This window comes from Pseudorasbora parva, chromosome 2 (assembly GCF_024679245.1).
Source record: "Pseudorasbora parva isolate DD20220531a chromosome 2, ASM2467924v1, whole genome shotgun sequence".
In the NCBI taxonomy this organism is placed as follows: domain Eukaryota; kingdom Metazoa; phylum Chordata; class Actinopteri; order Cypriniformes; family Gobionidae; genus Pseudorasbora; species Pseudorasbora parva.
The window spans coordinates 35,001,334-35,016,388 of record NC_090173.1 but is presented as its reverse complement, the minus strand read 5'-3'; the positions used below and the strand labels follow the sequence as shown (position 1 = coordinate 35,016,388).

The window sequence follows — 15,055 nt, the reverse complement described above, 5'->3', positions numbered from 1 at the left end:
TAAGACTAAATCAAAAATTGCTGTCAAAATTAACACCGATTCCGGCATGCAACTTTTTTAATTCCAGTTGTGCTACTAGTCCGGTTACGATCACATTATAAGGGTCCATCTGATGTTTATTTGTTTGTATATACTTTTCTCCTGAAGGACTTAACTTTGTTTTCATTTTGTGTAGATCAGGGAAGAGCTTCGAGCCAATGGGATTGACGTCTATCCACAAAAGGAGTTCGATGAGGATGCAGAGGACAGAACAATCAATGAGAAAATAAGAGTGAGTTTGCACTACACATCCATCGTTCATTAAAGACATGGTGATATTATATGTTTTTTTTCCTTTTTTCATTAGGAGATGATCCCATTTGCAGTAGTTGGAAGTGACCAGGAGTACCAGGTCAATGGGAGAAGACTCCTGGGGAGGAAAACAAAATGGGGAACTATTGAAGGTATAGAATTGTGACTCTAAAACCACTTTAGAGAGAGGGAGAGAGAGAGAAAGTGATTAGCGGACTATGCAGACAGCAACGTTCCAAAAGCACATCAAGGGAGCTCATTAACCACAGACACGGCCATGAGTCAAACATCAGAAAGCCTTATCCTCTGTAAATGAGGACCTCCTCAGAAGATCATTATGAGTGCATTATTTTGACTGAGTCAGCAAGCTACTGGACAGTTCAAATGCCTTTATCACGAGTGCCTGCAGCAAAGAATCATTAGTTATTACTTTGGTATTCTTTGATGAATAGAAAGATCAAAAGAATAGCATTTACGTATAATATGAATCGTTTCTAACTGTAAATGTCATATATTATTTCATTAATCTTTTTCACAAACTGTCATGATGCATTCCCACAGTTATCAACATCTCAAATCTATAAAAGATATTCATTTTTTTTAAAAACTGACTGATCTTTCGTTTTTTTGAGCAAATACAGATATAAAAATTATATTTGCTGTCATCTCCCATTCAATGCTATTGAAGATTGATGACTTACACTTTGTAGAACCCCAGTAATGTGAAAAAGATCAATCTTAGAGCAATATACAACCTTGTTTTGAATAGTGACTACATGTATCTGGGTGGTTGATGTGCTTAGCTGCTCACAAACTCTTACATTTTTGGTGGGCTGTTTTGAGAATCAAATGACTCTGTAATTATCCTGTAATCTTTTTAAAGAGCTTGACTCCTCTAAAGTCTCTTTGAAAAGCTTTCATTTCCTGCACTGGATGTCTGCTCCATGGCGGCTTTCTCTGTCTCATTCATGGAGTTTGACATAATCTATAATTCATAAACATTTTTTTCTCATCAAGGCATTTGTCGAGCACTTATGGTAATCTTTCAGGAAGGCTTCGCTTTAAATGGAATTTCTAGAGACTGAGGGGGTTATCTTATCTCTGCCCACCGCTCTACCTAGAGAGTGAATAAGTTGTCTTTGCTTTACATGGAGCTCCAAATTGTTAGAGAGGAAGAACATTCCATCTGATCTAATTGGTGCTCTTTACCTTCTGTTTTTAACTTTAACTTTTTTTGTATTTGGGTGTCTACAGTTGAGAATATTGCCCACTGTGAGTTTGCCTACCTGCGGGACCTCCTTATAAGGTCAGTGGATTACGTCTCTCCTGTGGTTTAACAATTAGAATACCCTTGTTGAAGTGTGCCTAATTATGTTGAATGTGCCCTAGTTTTGTGTGTGTGTGTATATGTGTGTGTGTGTGTGTGTGTGTGTGTGTGTGTGTGTGTGTGTGTGTGTGTGTGTGTGTGTGTGTGTGTGTGTGTGTGTGTGTGTGTGTGTGTGTGTGTGTGTGTGTGTGTGTGTGTGTGTGTGTGTGTGTGTGTGTTTGTAAACTTTTAAGATTTGAGATTGTGTTCAGCTGAACAAAGAAACTCATACAGATTTAGATCAACATGAGGGTGGGTAATTGATGACAGAATTTTCATTTTTGGGTGAACAATCCCTTTAAATTTTGTAAGTACAATTATATTGAAAAGCAAATTGCAATAGGAATGAAATTTAAGTATATATTAGTTCATCATACAATCCTTATCAGGACATTGTGCTCTTTAACTATATTTCAAAGACAATAGAAGTTATTTTGAAATTACATATAAAGATTAACTTAAGTATTGCAAAAAAGCACTCTAAGTTCACTCTAAGTGATTAAAATGAACCCGGGTGCGATTGCTCGTTTAGTGCGGTTCATTTGAACATATGTGAACGCTGCCATCCGAACCCTGGTGCGCACCAAACAAGCGGACCGAGACCACACAAAAGATGGGTCTCGGTCCGCTTCCAAACGAACTCTGGTGCGGTTCGATTGATATATGAACGCAACACGGACCAAAGACACATAAACAAACCAAAAGGCGGACGTGTTGTCACAATATGTATTTTATTCTTTGATTTGAAAGAACATACTGCAAGAATACCTGGTTCTTCTCACCTATGGACCTGTGTTGCCCATTATTCCGGACAGATGACAGAACTGGCGTCTCTTTGCAGCAGATCTTCGTTTCTTCATACAATGGAGGAAATCCTGCTGCTGTTTTGAATGTTTTAAACTTTTTATGAGCTCTTCGTGAGTTCTCAGCTGGTAAAAATAATGCAATATGTACATGCATAAAATGATCGCGTTTAATCCAGCACACAGCATTTTTTTGAATGTTTGGTAAGCAAGCTCAGTCACGAAATATACGTCATTAAAGCCGACCAATCAGGTTGTGACTATATCCCTATGCCTTGAATTCTGTAACTTTAGGTTTGCTGTTAAAAATGCCAGTGTGAATGCTAAGCGGACCAGGACTATGTTTTGTTTTGTTTTGTTTTGTTTTGTTTTGTTTTGTTTTGTTTTGTTTTGTTTTGTTTTGTTTTGTTTTGTTTTGTTTTGTTTTGTTTTGTTTTGTTTTGTTTTGTGTTGTTTTGTTTTGAACCAAAGGAACCGAACTACAAGTGTGAACAAAATCACTAAAATATAAATATATAATATTTAAGTATATAATATAAATATATACTTAAAGATATATTTTTATTTAATTGCAATTAACATGCAATTAAGTGTTTGAATAAAATACATGTATTTTGAAAACACTTTATTGAAAGGATCGTTATCCAAAAATCTAATTCTGTCATCATTTTTCTATCATTTGCTCACCCTCATGTTGTTCAAACCTATAGGACTTTAGATATTTTGTAGAATATCCATATCAATACAATGAAAGTCCAAATGTTGTTTTTAACCCCACTGATTTATGTTGTTTGTAAAAAAAAAAAAAAATAACCACACACACACACACACACACACACACACACACACACACACACACAAAAGCTTATTCTGTGCTCCACAAATGCAAACAGGTCATATGGGTTTGGACCTTTTTGAGGGTCTTTGAGTATTGGCAGAATTATTATTTTGGGGTGACCTTTATTTCTGAGTGAAAGTTGTCTTGTTGTGCTGGGCTTTTTTTCATCATCCTAACTCCGTGATTGGCTCATGTCCTGCAGAACCCACATGCAGAACATTAAAGACATCACCAGCAGCATCCACTACGAGATGTACCGCGTCCGCCGGCTCAACGAGAATAACACTCAGGCGAACGGCCTCGGCGAGCACCATCCGGCCTCCCACGAAATCTAAATGAACAACCCCTCCGCCCCTCTTCCTCACTCCTCTCCAATCCCCAACCTTCCATTCACCTTACGCTCCTTTCCACCCCCTTCAATCAGCCATGGGCCGAGGTGAAGAGGTCCATCAAGAGAAGCACATAATGACTTTACCTCCAAGAAAACTCCAGCACAGTGCTCTTAAACACTCAAGCCATCTGCACGGGCACTGGAGGGACGAAGAGGTCAAAAATACAGCTGTTAAAGAGCTTCTCTATATACTGCATGCTTTTGACTCGCTCCGTTGATGCTTCAAGTCTGTGTCTATGCGTGCAGAGGTTGATTACGAGGCAATTTCTGATTGGTCAAGCTGTGCAAAAAGCTCTTCACATGCAGCATCACTCTTCCTTTCGATATCGCCATGGTTATTTTACAGGAAATTGCTCAGAACGCTCCTTTTATGTGATTTGTTGAATGCTCTCTTAATATTTATGCTTAATTTTGAGCGAGACCGATAAAAGACAAGGCTAAGTCATGTTTTGAACCCAGAGCCGATGTGGCGGCACCTTAAAAGTTCTAAAACTGCAGGATATCTGATGTCTACACCTGCAAAACAAATACTAGTTGCCTACAGCATTATGGAAAACCTGGTGTGCCATGGTTTCTGCTATTTGTTTCATCACATCTGTGCAAATAGTTACAGGAAAACTGACTCATTGGACCCATAGTACCATATAAAAACATAGTGATGAGGTTTGGGATTTGTGTTGGAAAGATTATCCAAACTGAATAGTATTTATGTGGATTAAATGAGATCGTGACATACTTTATATAAACGATCTTATTTATTGCTGAATGTTACCCAAACTGGACAGAAAATAGCAGTGCATTCAATGTATTTTAATGAATCATTTCATTGTGTGTATATACTGTCCACCTGGTACAGTGTTTTTATCAGGCCATATTGAGTGCCATTTATCTTAAAGCTTCCAGAACTCCTGATTCTCTTCCAGTCATGCTGAATATGTGGAAATCTTTTGTCAGTTTAGGTGTCTTGTTTTATCTTAGCCTAGGGTAAAAGGCCTACAGGAGAGGAAACTTTTAAGTGCCAAGATGTCTGTGTGCCTTAAAACTGCCTGCCACGTCTGATGAGGAGCCACTTTAACATCGGTGAAGCTCCTCAGACTTTGTTCTTGTCTGCAAACCCCTTTATTAATGCTCGTCATTGGGAAAATATCTTTGTTTTGTACTGTGCTGTATATTCATAGTGATTAAATTTTTGTATCGGTATTCAGAGTAACACGAATAACTTTGATATCCTGTTATTTTAAAGAAATAAAGATTTAAATAGTAAATAATTATTTTGACTCTTTTTGTAAATGGTTATTTGACTCTGAAATCTGTCTAAACTTTCTAATTGCTCGATTTATGTGGTCCTGGGACAGATTTGTTTTCCCTTTCATCATACTTTTTTGCATCTAGGTTCTAAATTAAGTTGTCAATCAGATTAAATTAACTGATTGTATTAAAGCAATATAATTTTGACATTTGCTTTTCTAAAAGTATATGAAAATTGCTCAGTTCTAATGCATCTCCCCATTAATTGTTTTTATTAACAAGGGTATTGTGTGTTTACTATGTCAGAGACATTCATTTGGCTTTTAGCCCATTTTATTCCTATCTGGATCAGGACTGATATGGTTCTTTTATGGAGCAATTTTTCCACTATTTTTTTTAAAAATGTCTAATTCAGTGTAACATGCTCTCATTTCCTCTGGATCCATTCTAATTTTCAGAGATGATGAATATGTGACACTTTTTTTAACCTCACATGCATTGGAAGCCTTTACCAAAATTAATACACCAGATGCAGATGTAAACTCTTTTTCAGCAGGTACCATGTAGGGTGTTTTAGGGTACATTTTTGGACTTAACAGCTTACTTGAATGAGGTCTCACAGTAGTTTTCTTTCTTTCTTTTTGTCTTGAAATGTAATTATTGAAATCGGTCTTTTTTTAGGGTTATTTAGGCTCATTGAGTTGATCTTAAACGAGCACCCAGGTTTTTACCAAAGATCATATAGTAATTATCAAGGAAAATATGTTCTTGGGCTTCATCTTTACTATTGTGATGTGTTGTGTGTCTATATTTATGTGTTTCCCCAATCCCCATCCATCTCAAAATGGAGATGCAATCTTGCCGCTGTTAAAATGGCATCCCCATTTTTTCACCTTTATAGAAACAGATGGTGCCCTTCTTTGCTTGCACCTTATATCTACACCTCTGCATCTCAGCTCACAGAACTCTGTTTCCCAGATTCCTTCTCTCCTGTATCCCACGGAATGAGACAACAGGGCATCTGTTACCCACTTATGCTCTGTTTGCTCTCCCTCCCTCCCGCTCCTCCCTTTATTTGCGCTTTTGCATGTCGCCTTAATTAAATTAATTTGCCATTTGAATGAGCCTGGTTTGTCTACGGATTGCCTCCTTATGAAGATGAGAGAGCCCTTGGAGTGCACTTATTAGTGGGCAAAACCCCCACTGTTTACAGTGCACTAAACTCTGAAGGTGGCACGTTTATTTTGCCCCTGAGGACTAATTCCTGTTTCTTTCTGAATGATGCGTGTGCTTGTATTTGCTGTCACTCTAATTTTATGCTGTCCTGTCTCATCTACGCTTTGGAAGAAAAAAATCTGCTTAGCAACTACTGGTTGTTATCCGACCAGCTCTGGCAGTCAAAGATGCTTCCTTTTTTATTTTGATGTCAATCAATGCAGCATTTTGAAAGAGGTTCATGTTGCTTGAAAAAAGCTGGTAGTATTAGATTGAAGCTGCATTATTGGTATGCCGATAAAATGTGTCGGATGACTAGTCTAAAATCATGTTAAATGCTGTGCTATTATGGGTTGCCACTGTAGAGTGTCAAACCAGTTGAGAAGCACTGGTGTATACATTTTGTTTGTTTAATTAATTACTGTGGGAAAGCCTCAGTCCTGTAGCTTTTCCTCACATTGAGGAGGGCAATGGAAGGTGGCATTTGTTTGCACCACATTAAAACTACACTGTGTGATATTTTCCCCCATCTAGCGGTGTAAAGGTATATGACCATCCAGTGAATAGTTTCTGTTCCTCTCAATTCTGATTTTGTTTTAACTCCTACGGTGGCCGATTTAGTCCAAGATTAACATGACAATCCACCTCTTCACATTCGACACGGTGCCATCGAGTGTTAAAACGCGAAAGGCGAAGCTTGAATTTACGGGTATGTCCCTCTTTGGCTAATGTACTTTAAAGATGGAGGGGCAACATGGTGACCAGCAGTCAAACCCCTCACCCGTATGTATTTTCAATGGCATATTATAAACTTACGAGAATTTATTACTTTAAATAAGTAGATATACATTAATGAGCACATATATTTTTGAAAGAAACTAGTGTTTTTAGCCAAGAATAAACTAAAAAAGTTACACAGTGTAACTTTAAATCAACACTTAAACTGTTGTAAAAAAAAAAAAAAATCTTTGTTTGCATGCTGTGAGTATTCATGTAAATACCAAATGTACAGAATATATAGAAGATGTGTTTTTTGTTGGTTTAACTTAAAAAAGTAAGTAACCTGGTTGCCTTAAAATTTTAAGTTTATTTAAATTAAAAATGTGAGTTGATACAATGAAGGAAATTTGTTTAATAAATAGAAACTCAAAATATTTTTGTATCTGAACCACATAAAAAATTTGATAAATCATGAAAATAGCACTATTTGACATGTTTCACTGCGTCATCAGAAATAAAACACACACAATTACCCAATATACTTACAAAATCTTTTAATAATATTTTAATAAAGGTTGTCGAATCTCAAAAAATGTTCATTGTATTAACTCAAAATTTCAATTTCAATGAACTCCAAATTTTAAGGCAACCAGGTAACTTTTTTTCTAAATAATTTTTTTACAGTGTAGGTAATGTTATCATTATTTAGAGTAGCTATTACCTTTGTTCAACTCTCCTGCATTTTCTCCCCACAATAATCAGCATATGCTCGAGTCGAGTCGTCCTTGAGGTCTCCTTCATAGCAATTAGCAGAAAGTCGACAGCTCTAGTTCTGACTCCACCTCTCTAATCTGCATATGTTAGCTGCTATAAGACTTGTTAATTAAAGCTGCTCATTACCTTTTTGAAGGAGCCCACTTTAATTAGACACATTACCTGCCATTTTGTTTTATTTCACCGCCTCAGAGTCGGCATGGTCGTGGCCACCTGCTGTTATGCTCCACCTTGCCTTCGATTGTCTCTGCAGGCATCTGTGCGATTTGTTTCAGATTTGTTTTTTGCTTCCTTTCTACATCGCTTCGTTTTCCTGTTTTTCTTTTGGCTCTACCTTGCCGCCTCTCTTCGTATCCCTCTTCCTATGTTTGGCATGTCTGTTCCTTTCTGTCTGCTGGCTCAGTGCCAGGCTCTCAGACATGCAAGAGAGGGGTGGATGCAGCCATATGCAAAACACACCGGCCTTGATTAGGAGGCAGCAGCAAATTCAATTAAACTTGGTGTGTGTGGTGGGGGGGGGGGGGATGGGGGGGTTATAGATTTTATAGATTATTTTTTTCTTACATGTAGTATTATTATTTATTTATATTTATTCAACTTTATTTATTAATTAAAATATTTTCCATTTTATTTGTTGTAACTTATTATTTCTCTTTTTTATGAAAATTAGCTAAACTTTGCGATATCAGGTGATTGAAAATCAATGAAGTGTTGTGTATTTCCATTGCATGCATGTTATTATTTTATATTATAAATGTATACTTTATAACTTATTTTTAATTTTACTATTTATTTTTAATTTAATTTGTATTTCAAATAAGTAGGCGTCAGGATTTGAAATCAGTTAAGTGTTGTACATTTCCTTTGCATCCGTAACTGTTTTTAATAGATGTAAAACAGCAGATCACAAGATTGATAAATGCAGACAGAGAGAGAGAGAAAGTGTGATAAAAGGAGAGAAAGAAAGGTTCCTCCTTCATTTCCTTTTTATGTGATGTTTTTTCCCAAAGCTAATGGCTGAAAGTAATTACGCAAATCAAATCAGTTTCCAGTGTTCTTACTTCCATAGGATTGAATGAGACAATGGTGTGGTATTGTGTTGTGCACGTGTACTATAATTGTGCGAATGAGTTTGTGAGCTTTCATTAGTGTGTGTTGTTGGAAAAGTGGGCACAAAGGGGTGCCATTCAGGAAGTGGGTTTATGCAGTTATTATGGGCAAGTTCAAATACTTTATGTGTGCAAGGTAGCAACCTGAGCGCATCTTTGTCCTTTGTTGTTTCAACTTTGACATTTCATTCTTGTAGGACTGCTCAGAGGCTTAAGTCTTTGATAAAGATTGGAAAGTGGCTGAGTGCATGCGGCACATTGACGGTTTTATTAGGCTGTTGGTGTCTGATTCGCTCTCTTTATGAAAGGGTCTCTGGGGTAAACATATACCTCTTTTTTTTACACACTTGGCCAAATTAAGAGTCTCACTCTCAGGCTGTATAATGATTATTTGCGGTGGTGTGGGCTGTTGCCTAACGATGGCTATAGCTCTTTAGTCAAACAAGTCACACATGACTGATTTGCCAAAACCTAGTGAGCTCGCTGCCTAATGAATCAGCATAGTGGCTCTCAATGTGAAGGCTATTCAAAAAGGTAGACTACTAAATAATAATAATATAAAAGCCATTTCTTTTATCCCTCCCTGTTCTATAGCGTGTACTATTCCGGATGATGAAACATTGTGTAGCTATAGTGCTTCTTGTTTTATTCCCTCTTTAAGATGAATCACTTGTTGTATTTCTCATTTTTAAGGCGCTTTGCCTAAAAGTGTCTACTAAGTTAATAAATGTGAAATGTAAATTATGCTGCCTTAACATGCCTAGTTTTTGCATAATTCTGAGGCATCACATCTGTCCTTCACAAAGACAGTTGATGAACCAGAATGAACTGTGTTGAGCTCAGTAAACATTCTAAGATGGCCTGTGAATAAAGATTTGATTTGTAATGAATGGTACCACTGATTTTTAAAAAGGTTGTGTAATTAAAAATTTGTATTTTACATTTGTGTATTTCTATATGCCTAAGAGTGTGATAGCTAAGCATGCACTTAGAAGAAATGGCGCTATACGTATTTGGAACCCTTAAAAGGTTAGTATAGTTGAGTATACCCCAAAGACCCTTTTATGCTAAAAGGGTTCTATAATGACAAGAAAGAACCCTTTTGGCACTTAAAAAGGGGTCTATATAAGAACACTGCAAATCAAAGAAAAAATGCATTTCTTATCTTAGCAAAAACTCTCTTAATTTTGAGTTTTTCTCCCCTAAAGTAAGACAATTACTTTTGCTTGTCTAGTAAATACTTCTTGTTTTAAGAATGTTTAGATGTTTGGACTAGAAACAAGACAAAAATACTAAGTAAGAAAAGCATTTATTGCAGTGAATCTTTTAGGGGTTCCGACTATGTAGTGCCGATAGAACCTTTTCTTCTAGAGTGAAGCTTTTTGAGTTCTACCTGAGAGTTCAAATGGAAGTTTCCTATGTATAATTTAATCAAAACTCCCAGTACTTGATATTTTACAGCAGCAGCTTCAAAACAAGTTGGACTGTGTAATTTGAGTTAAATCTGCTTATGCTATAAAAATCTGCATTCTAAAAACGCTTCTGATGAAAATTAGCCTTTTGCATTGGCATTAAGATTGTATATGTTGCATTATGAGATTTGTCTGTACCTTACAGCATCCCATATTCAGACTATGAATTTCATATAATTTCTCAAGAGCAATAGCTCAAGTTGTCACAGTTACATCAGAAAAGGTGATGGTCCGCAAATGTATGTGTTTTATACATGCCTGTCTTATATAAGGTATTATATTTTACTTTGCAACTTACTGCATTCTACAATTTCACTTTCAGCTTTGTCCTCTAGATGGCTCTCTTAACTCCATCATCTATGGGCAAGACCCTCTGTTGCTCAGTGTGATGTAGTGTGAGCAGTTCCTATAATCCGTGATTTTATTTTATTTCATATTTTTGCACCCTGGTGTAAATAGCACTGGCAACACGACAGATCTATTTGCACTCAAGCAGTCTGGTGAATTTAGAAAAGAACAACAAACTACAACAAAATGTGATATCAGATAGTAGTGCTTATGTGTGGGAGTGGGCCATCTGTCTCTATCTGTCTACATAATATATATAGCCTATGTTTCTATATAAATTTTTGTACAAAATATACAAGTATGAATTTATTGTAGGAAAAAAAATATGAAAATAATTATAAATCTTAGCAATATAATAGTGTGTGTGAAAAACAAAGTACACCCTTTTGAATGATATGGTTTTATATATCAGGACAAAATAAACAATCATCTGGTCTTTTGCAGGTCTGAGGTAAATACAACCTTAGATGAACGACATCACATGACATATTACTAGTGTTGTAACTTCAGACCGGTCTTGGTCTTGATACCATTTTTCGAAGGTCTTGGTCTTGTCTCTGTCTCGGACTTAGAGGACTCCGGAGCCCTATCTCAAGACCAGTCAAGACCACAACTGCAAGGATATCACTAAATTGCCAGTAAATTGTCTGATTTAACATCATTAATGTGATTTGATGTAAAACTTACTGCTTAAAATGCAATCAATAACTTCTTTGTAATGTGATTTCTTTTGTTACTGTGCTGCCGGGTTCAATACAATGCCTCAAATGCCCCAAAAAATGCCCAAAATGTATATAAATGACCAAAAAAGATACATTTAAGTTAAATTTATATTTAACATAGAAAATAATTAAGCAATATCACAAGAGCAGAGAGTTGTTTTAATGAATATAAGCGTGATTGCAAATTATATTGATTCCTATAAACATTCAATAAACAAGAAGTTAATATTAATGTATAATGACACATTTTAAACGGTGTCTTTGCTAATTCAGCAACATTTCATTATTAAATCAGCTGCTTTGAACAAATCAGTTAAATAAATGATTCCGGGAATGTTAAATCATTTTAATATTTCAATGTTTAATTAATCTTAACGTTATTTATGCAGGTGTAATTGTACCAATTCAGATTCAACTTCTGTGCCATTCATTTTATCGTCGGTGGTTTGATAACAGCACTATAGTGTCTTACTATTCTAATTACATTATTAACTAAATATAAGTATTCTCTAGTAGGATCTTTTAGATGAATTTAAGAAGTGCTGGTCTCGCCCTGCCTTGGTCCTGTCTTGGTCTCGATACACACTATTTTTGTTCTCGACTTGGTCTCGGTTTAGGTTGTCTTGACTACAACACTACATATTACTCTGTGTGTCATTATTTATTTAACAAAAATAAAGCCAAAATTAAAAGAAAGTGGCTTGAAAAAGCCATATGGTAACCCATTCTTGGAATTTGTCCGATGCTTTTAACCCATCCAAGTTAGTGTACGCACATTTGGAGCAGTGACTAGGTACCACACGCACACGCACACACACACACACACACACACACACACACACACACACACACACACACACACACACACACACACACACACACACACACACAAACACGTAACAGTGGGCAGCCATTTTGCTGTGCCGCCCGGGGAGCAATTTGGGGTTTGTTATTGATTGCCTTGCTCAAGGGCACCTCAGTCATTTCCTGCTATTGAGAATCGAACCCCCAACCTTCGGGTTTCCAGTCAGACTCTATAACCATTTGTAAGTACACCCTATTATTTAATTGCTTGTAGAACCACCTTTAGCAGCAATAACTTAAAGTAATCATTTTCTATAAGCCTTTATCCCTCTCACATCGTTGTGGATGAATATTGGCCCACTGTTCTTTATGATGTTGATTCAGTTTATTGAGGTTTTTGAGTATTTCTTTATGCAGCTCTCTTAAGGTCCCACCACAGCATTTCAGTCGGGTTGAGGTCTGGACCTGGACTGGGTCACTGCAACACCTTGATTCTTTTCTTTTTTAGCCGTTTTGTTGCATTACCGCATTATTTGTTGCAAATGTTGCATTGCGTTTTGTTGATAAATGAATAAGCTTTAGCTGTCAGACAGATGGCCTCACATTTGACTCTAAATACTTTGGTATACAGAGAAGTTCATGGTCGACTCAATGACTGCAAGGTCATGTCAGGTCCTGTGGCTGCAAAACAAGCCTCAATCATCACCGCTCCTCCAGCATGCTTGACAGTTGGAATAAGGTGTTTCGTTAGGTGTGTTTATTGTTCGCCTCAATTTCCGCTGTGCATTATGGACAAACATCTCCACTTTGGGTTTCGTCTGTCCAAAGGACATTGTTCCAGAAGACTTGTGGTTTGTTCAGTTGCTGCTTTGCAAACCTAATCCGTACTGCCATGCTCTTAGAAGAGGCGTTCTCCTAGCAACCCTTCAAAACAAGCCTGTTCAGGCTTTTTCTAATTGTATACTGTCATGAACTTTAACATTTAACTGAAGCCTGTAGAGTGTGATGTTGCTCTTGGGTTTTTTTGCAGTTTCTCTGAGCACTGCATGGTGTGATCTTGGGGTGAATTTCCTGGGATGCCCATTCCTGTGAAGATTGGCAACTGTCTTAAATGTTTTTCACTGTTTAGATTTTAAATGGCCTTGTAACCCTAGATTGATGGTAGCAACAATTGCTTCTCTAAGATAGTTGCTTTGCTCCTTAGCATCGTGTAATATGTCAACCAAACATTAAATGGTATGGTAGATGTATTTTAGGAGCTATCACCGGGCACTCTCAGATCCTGAACAAACTTTGATGCAGTTCATTTTTGTCAGTGTTTTGTCAGTGTTTTGTCTGAAAACCAGTTGGGTGTCATGGGAGAAAATTTCTATGTTGCATCAGTAGAGTCAGTGGCCTGTTTCCTTCACGGGCAGGATGCTGTTCTGGGCTGTGTGTGTGCCTGCTGTTGCTCCACTGGAGTTAATTATCTGTATTAATGAGAGAAGCTCACTCATTTATCATCGTCTCATTCACTCCGCAAGCACCTGACTATAGCTGGACTGAATCTCATAGCCTGAGATTTGTGTATGTGTGAACCATGCTATTTGCAGTCCCATAAACTGCTTTGATTGTATTCAGAATGAATTTAAATGTAAAATATACATTTGTTCATGCACACTTGTATGCATTCAGTCTCCATGCACCACAGGTTTTATTTATTTTGAGAGTGTTATTTTCATCTCATCCAGGCTGAGATGAAGGTCTCTGACTCTTCGTTGAATCACTTCTCTCATATATCATCTGCTGTCTGGCCTGTTGGTGCTTTTACAACTTTATATTTAAGAAGCAACTTGCCAATTCCTGCCTCGCAAGAGCTTCTCAACATCAGGATCCATAAAACCGGTGATTTGTTTTCTCGCTGGAGAACGAGAGTATATTCCATCTGGGTGGCAAGTGGACATTTGAAACAATCAGGGCACCTCTTTAACCCCCACACCTTTTCGATCTCTCTCTCTTTTTAAATTCCTCCTGCTTTCCTTCATTTTGCTCAGTCCATGTAAAATATGGAAGGTTCGGAGAGATTGTTTGATGTATTCAATCAGGTGCACTCGATGTGGGACGGATGATGCGTGACCACAGGATGGCTGGAGAATGAGTTTCGGATGAATAAAAAAGGAACGGCGGGGACTGAGGAGATGATGAGCGGTCTTACGGTTGTAAAGAAGAGGCTGAAGGGGCTTCCATCAGGTAAATTGCCCTTTACTAGCATATTGCAGGAGCTAGTCTCTATTTCATTTGGCCGGGGAGTCACATCTGCCGCCATTAAAGTGCTGATGTGGGACATTGGATGGACAAGTCAGAGCTAAGGATAATAGTATAATCAGGTACTAAGGAATTCATTTTCTCCTCGACTGCACTCTGCGTGCGGAGGGGATGCAAAGGGGAGTCGAGAGAGATCTGCGGGTTAACCTGTGTCCCGTTAGCCCATGGTAACTCCCAGACTCAGCATTCAACTGTAACCTCAATAATTCCCACAGCCCTCAGAGAAAAGTCATAGGTCAGCAACGGAGCATTCATTTAATGCTTATGCCACTTATAGAGATGACAAAGCTTTCTTTACTGTATATAGCACCATAAGATGTATATTATTTAATGTAACAAAAGATCATTGAATGCACTGAACACCATTTATACTTTATGTGAATATGCAGATTGTTTAATGCATTATGTGACATTTTATCGCTGGTATTTATTCTGCAGCATGTGGGTATAAAAGCGTGTAAAACTTTGCCTCACATTTCTGCGAGGACTAAGGATGCTCATTTCGGTTAATTTTCCCGACCGACAACCGATGCTTATTAATTGATTATAAACCGTTAACTGATAAGATTATAATAATGAATTGGCATTAAATAAAAATACAATTGACGAGTGTCTGTGACCCATTAAAAATACTTTTTCACAGGTTCTTT

The 15,055-nt window shown here is 37.3% G+C and overlaps 1 protein-coding gene across 6 annotated transcripts in view; it reads left to right on the top strand.

The window, feature by feature from the left end:
- Positions 1-4,960, top strand: part of septin9a (septin 9a) — an 87,433-nt gene extending 82,473 nt beyond the window's left edge. For all 6 annotated transcript variants that reach the window (XM_067417857.1, XM_067417894.1, XM_067417866.1 and 3 more), the window contains 4 exons: positions 176-271; positions 347-443; positions 1,546-1,597; positions 3,501-4,960. In XM_067417857.1, the coding sequence (XP_067273958.1) occupies positions 176-271; positions 347-443; positions 1,546-1,597; positions 3,501-3,633 (378 nt within the window). In that variant the 3' untranslated portion in view covers positions 3,634-4,960. The remainder of the gene's footprint in view (positions 1-175; positions 272-346; positions 444-1,545; positions 1,598-3,500) is intronic.
- The last annotated feature ends 10,095 nt before the right edge of the window (positions 4,961-15,055 follow it).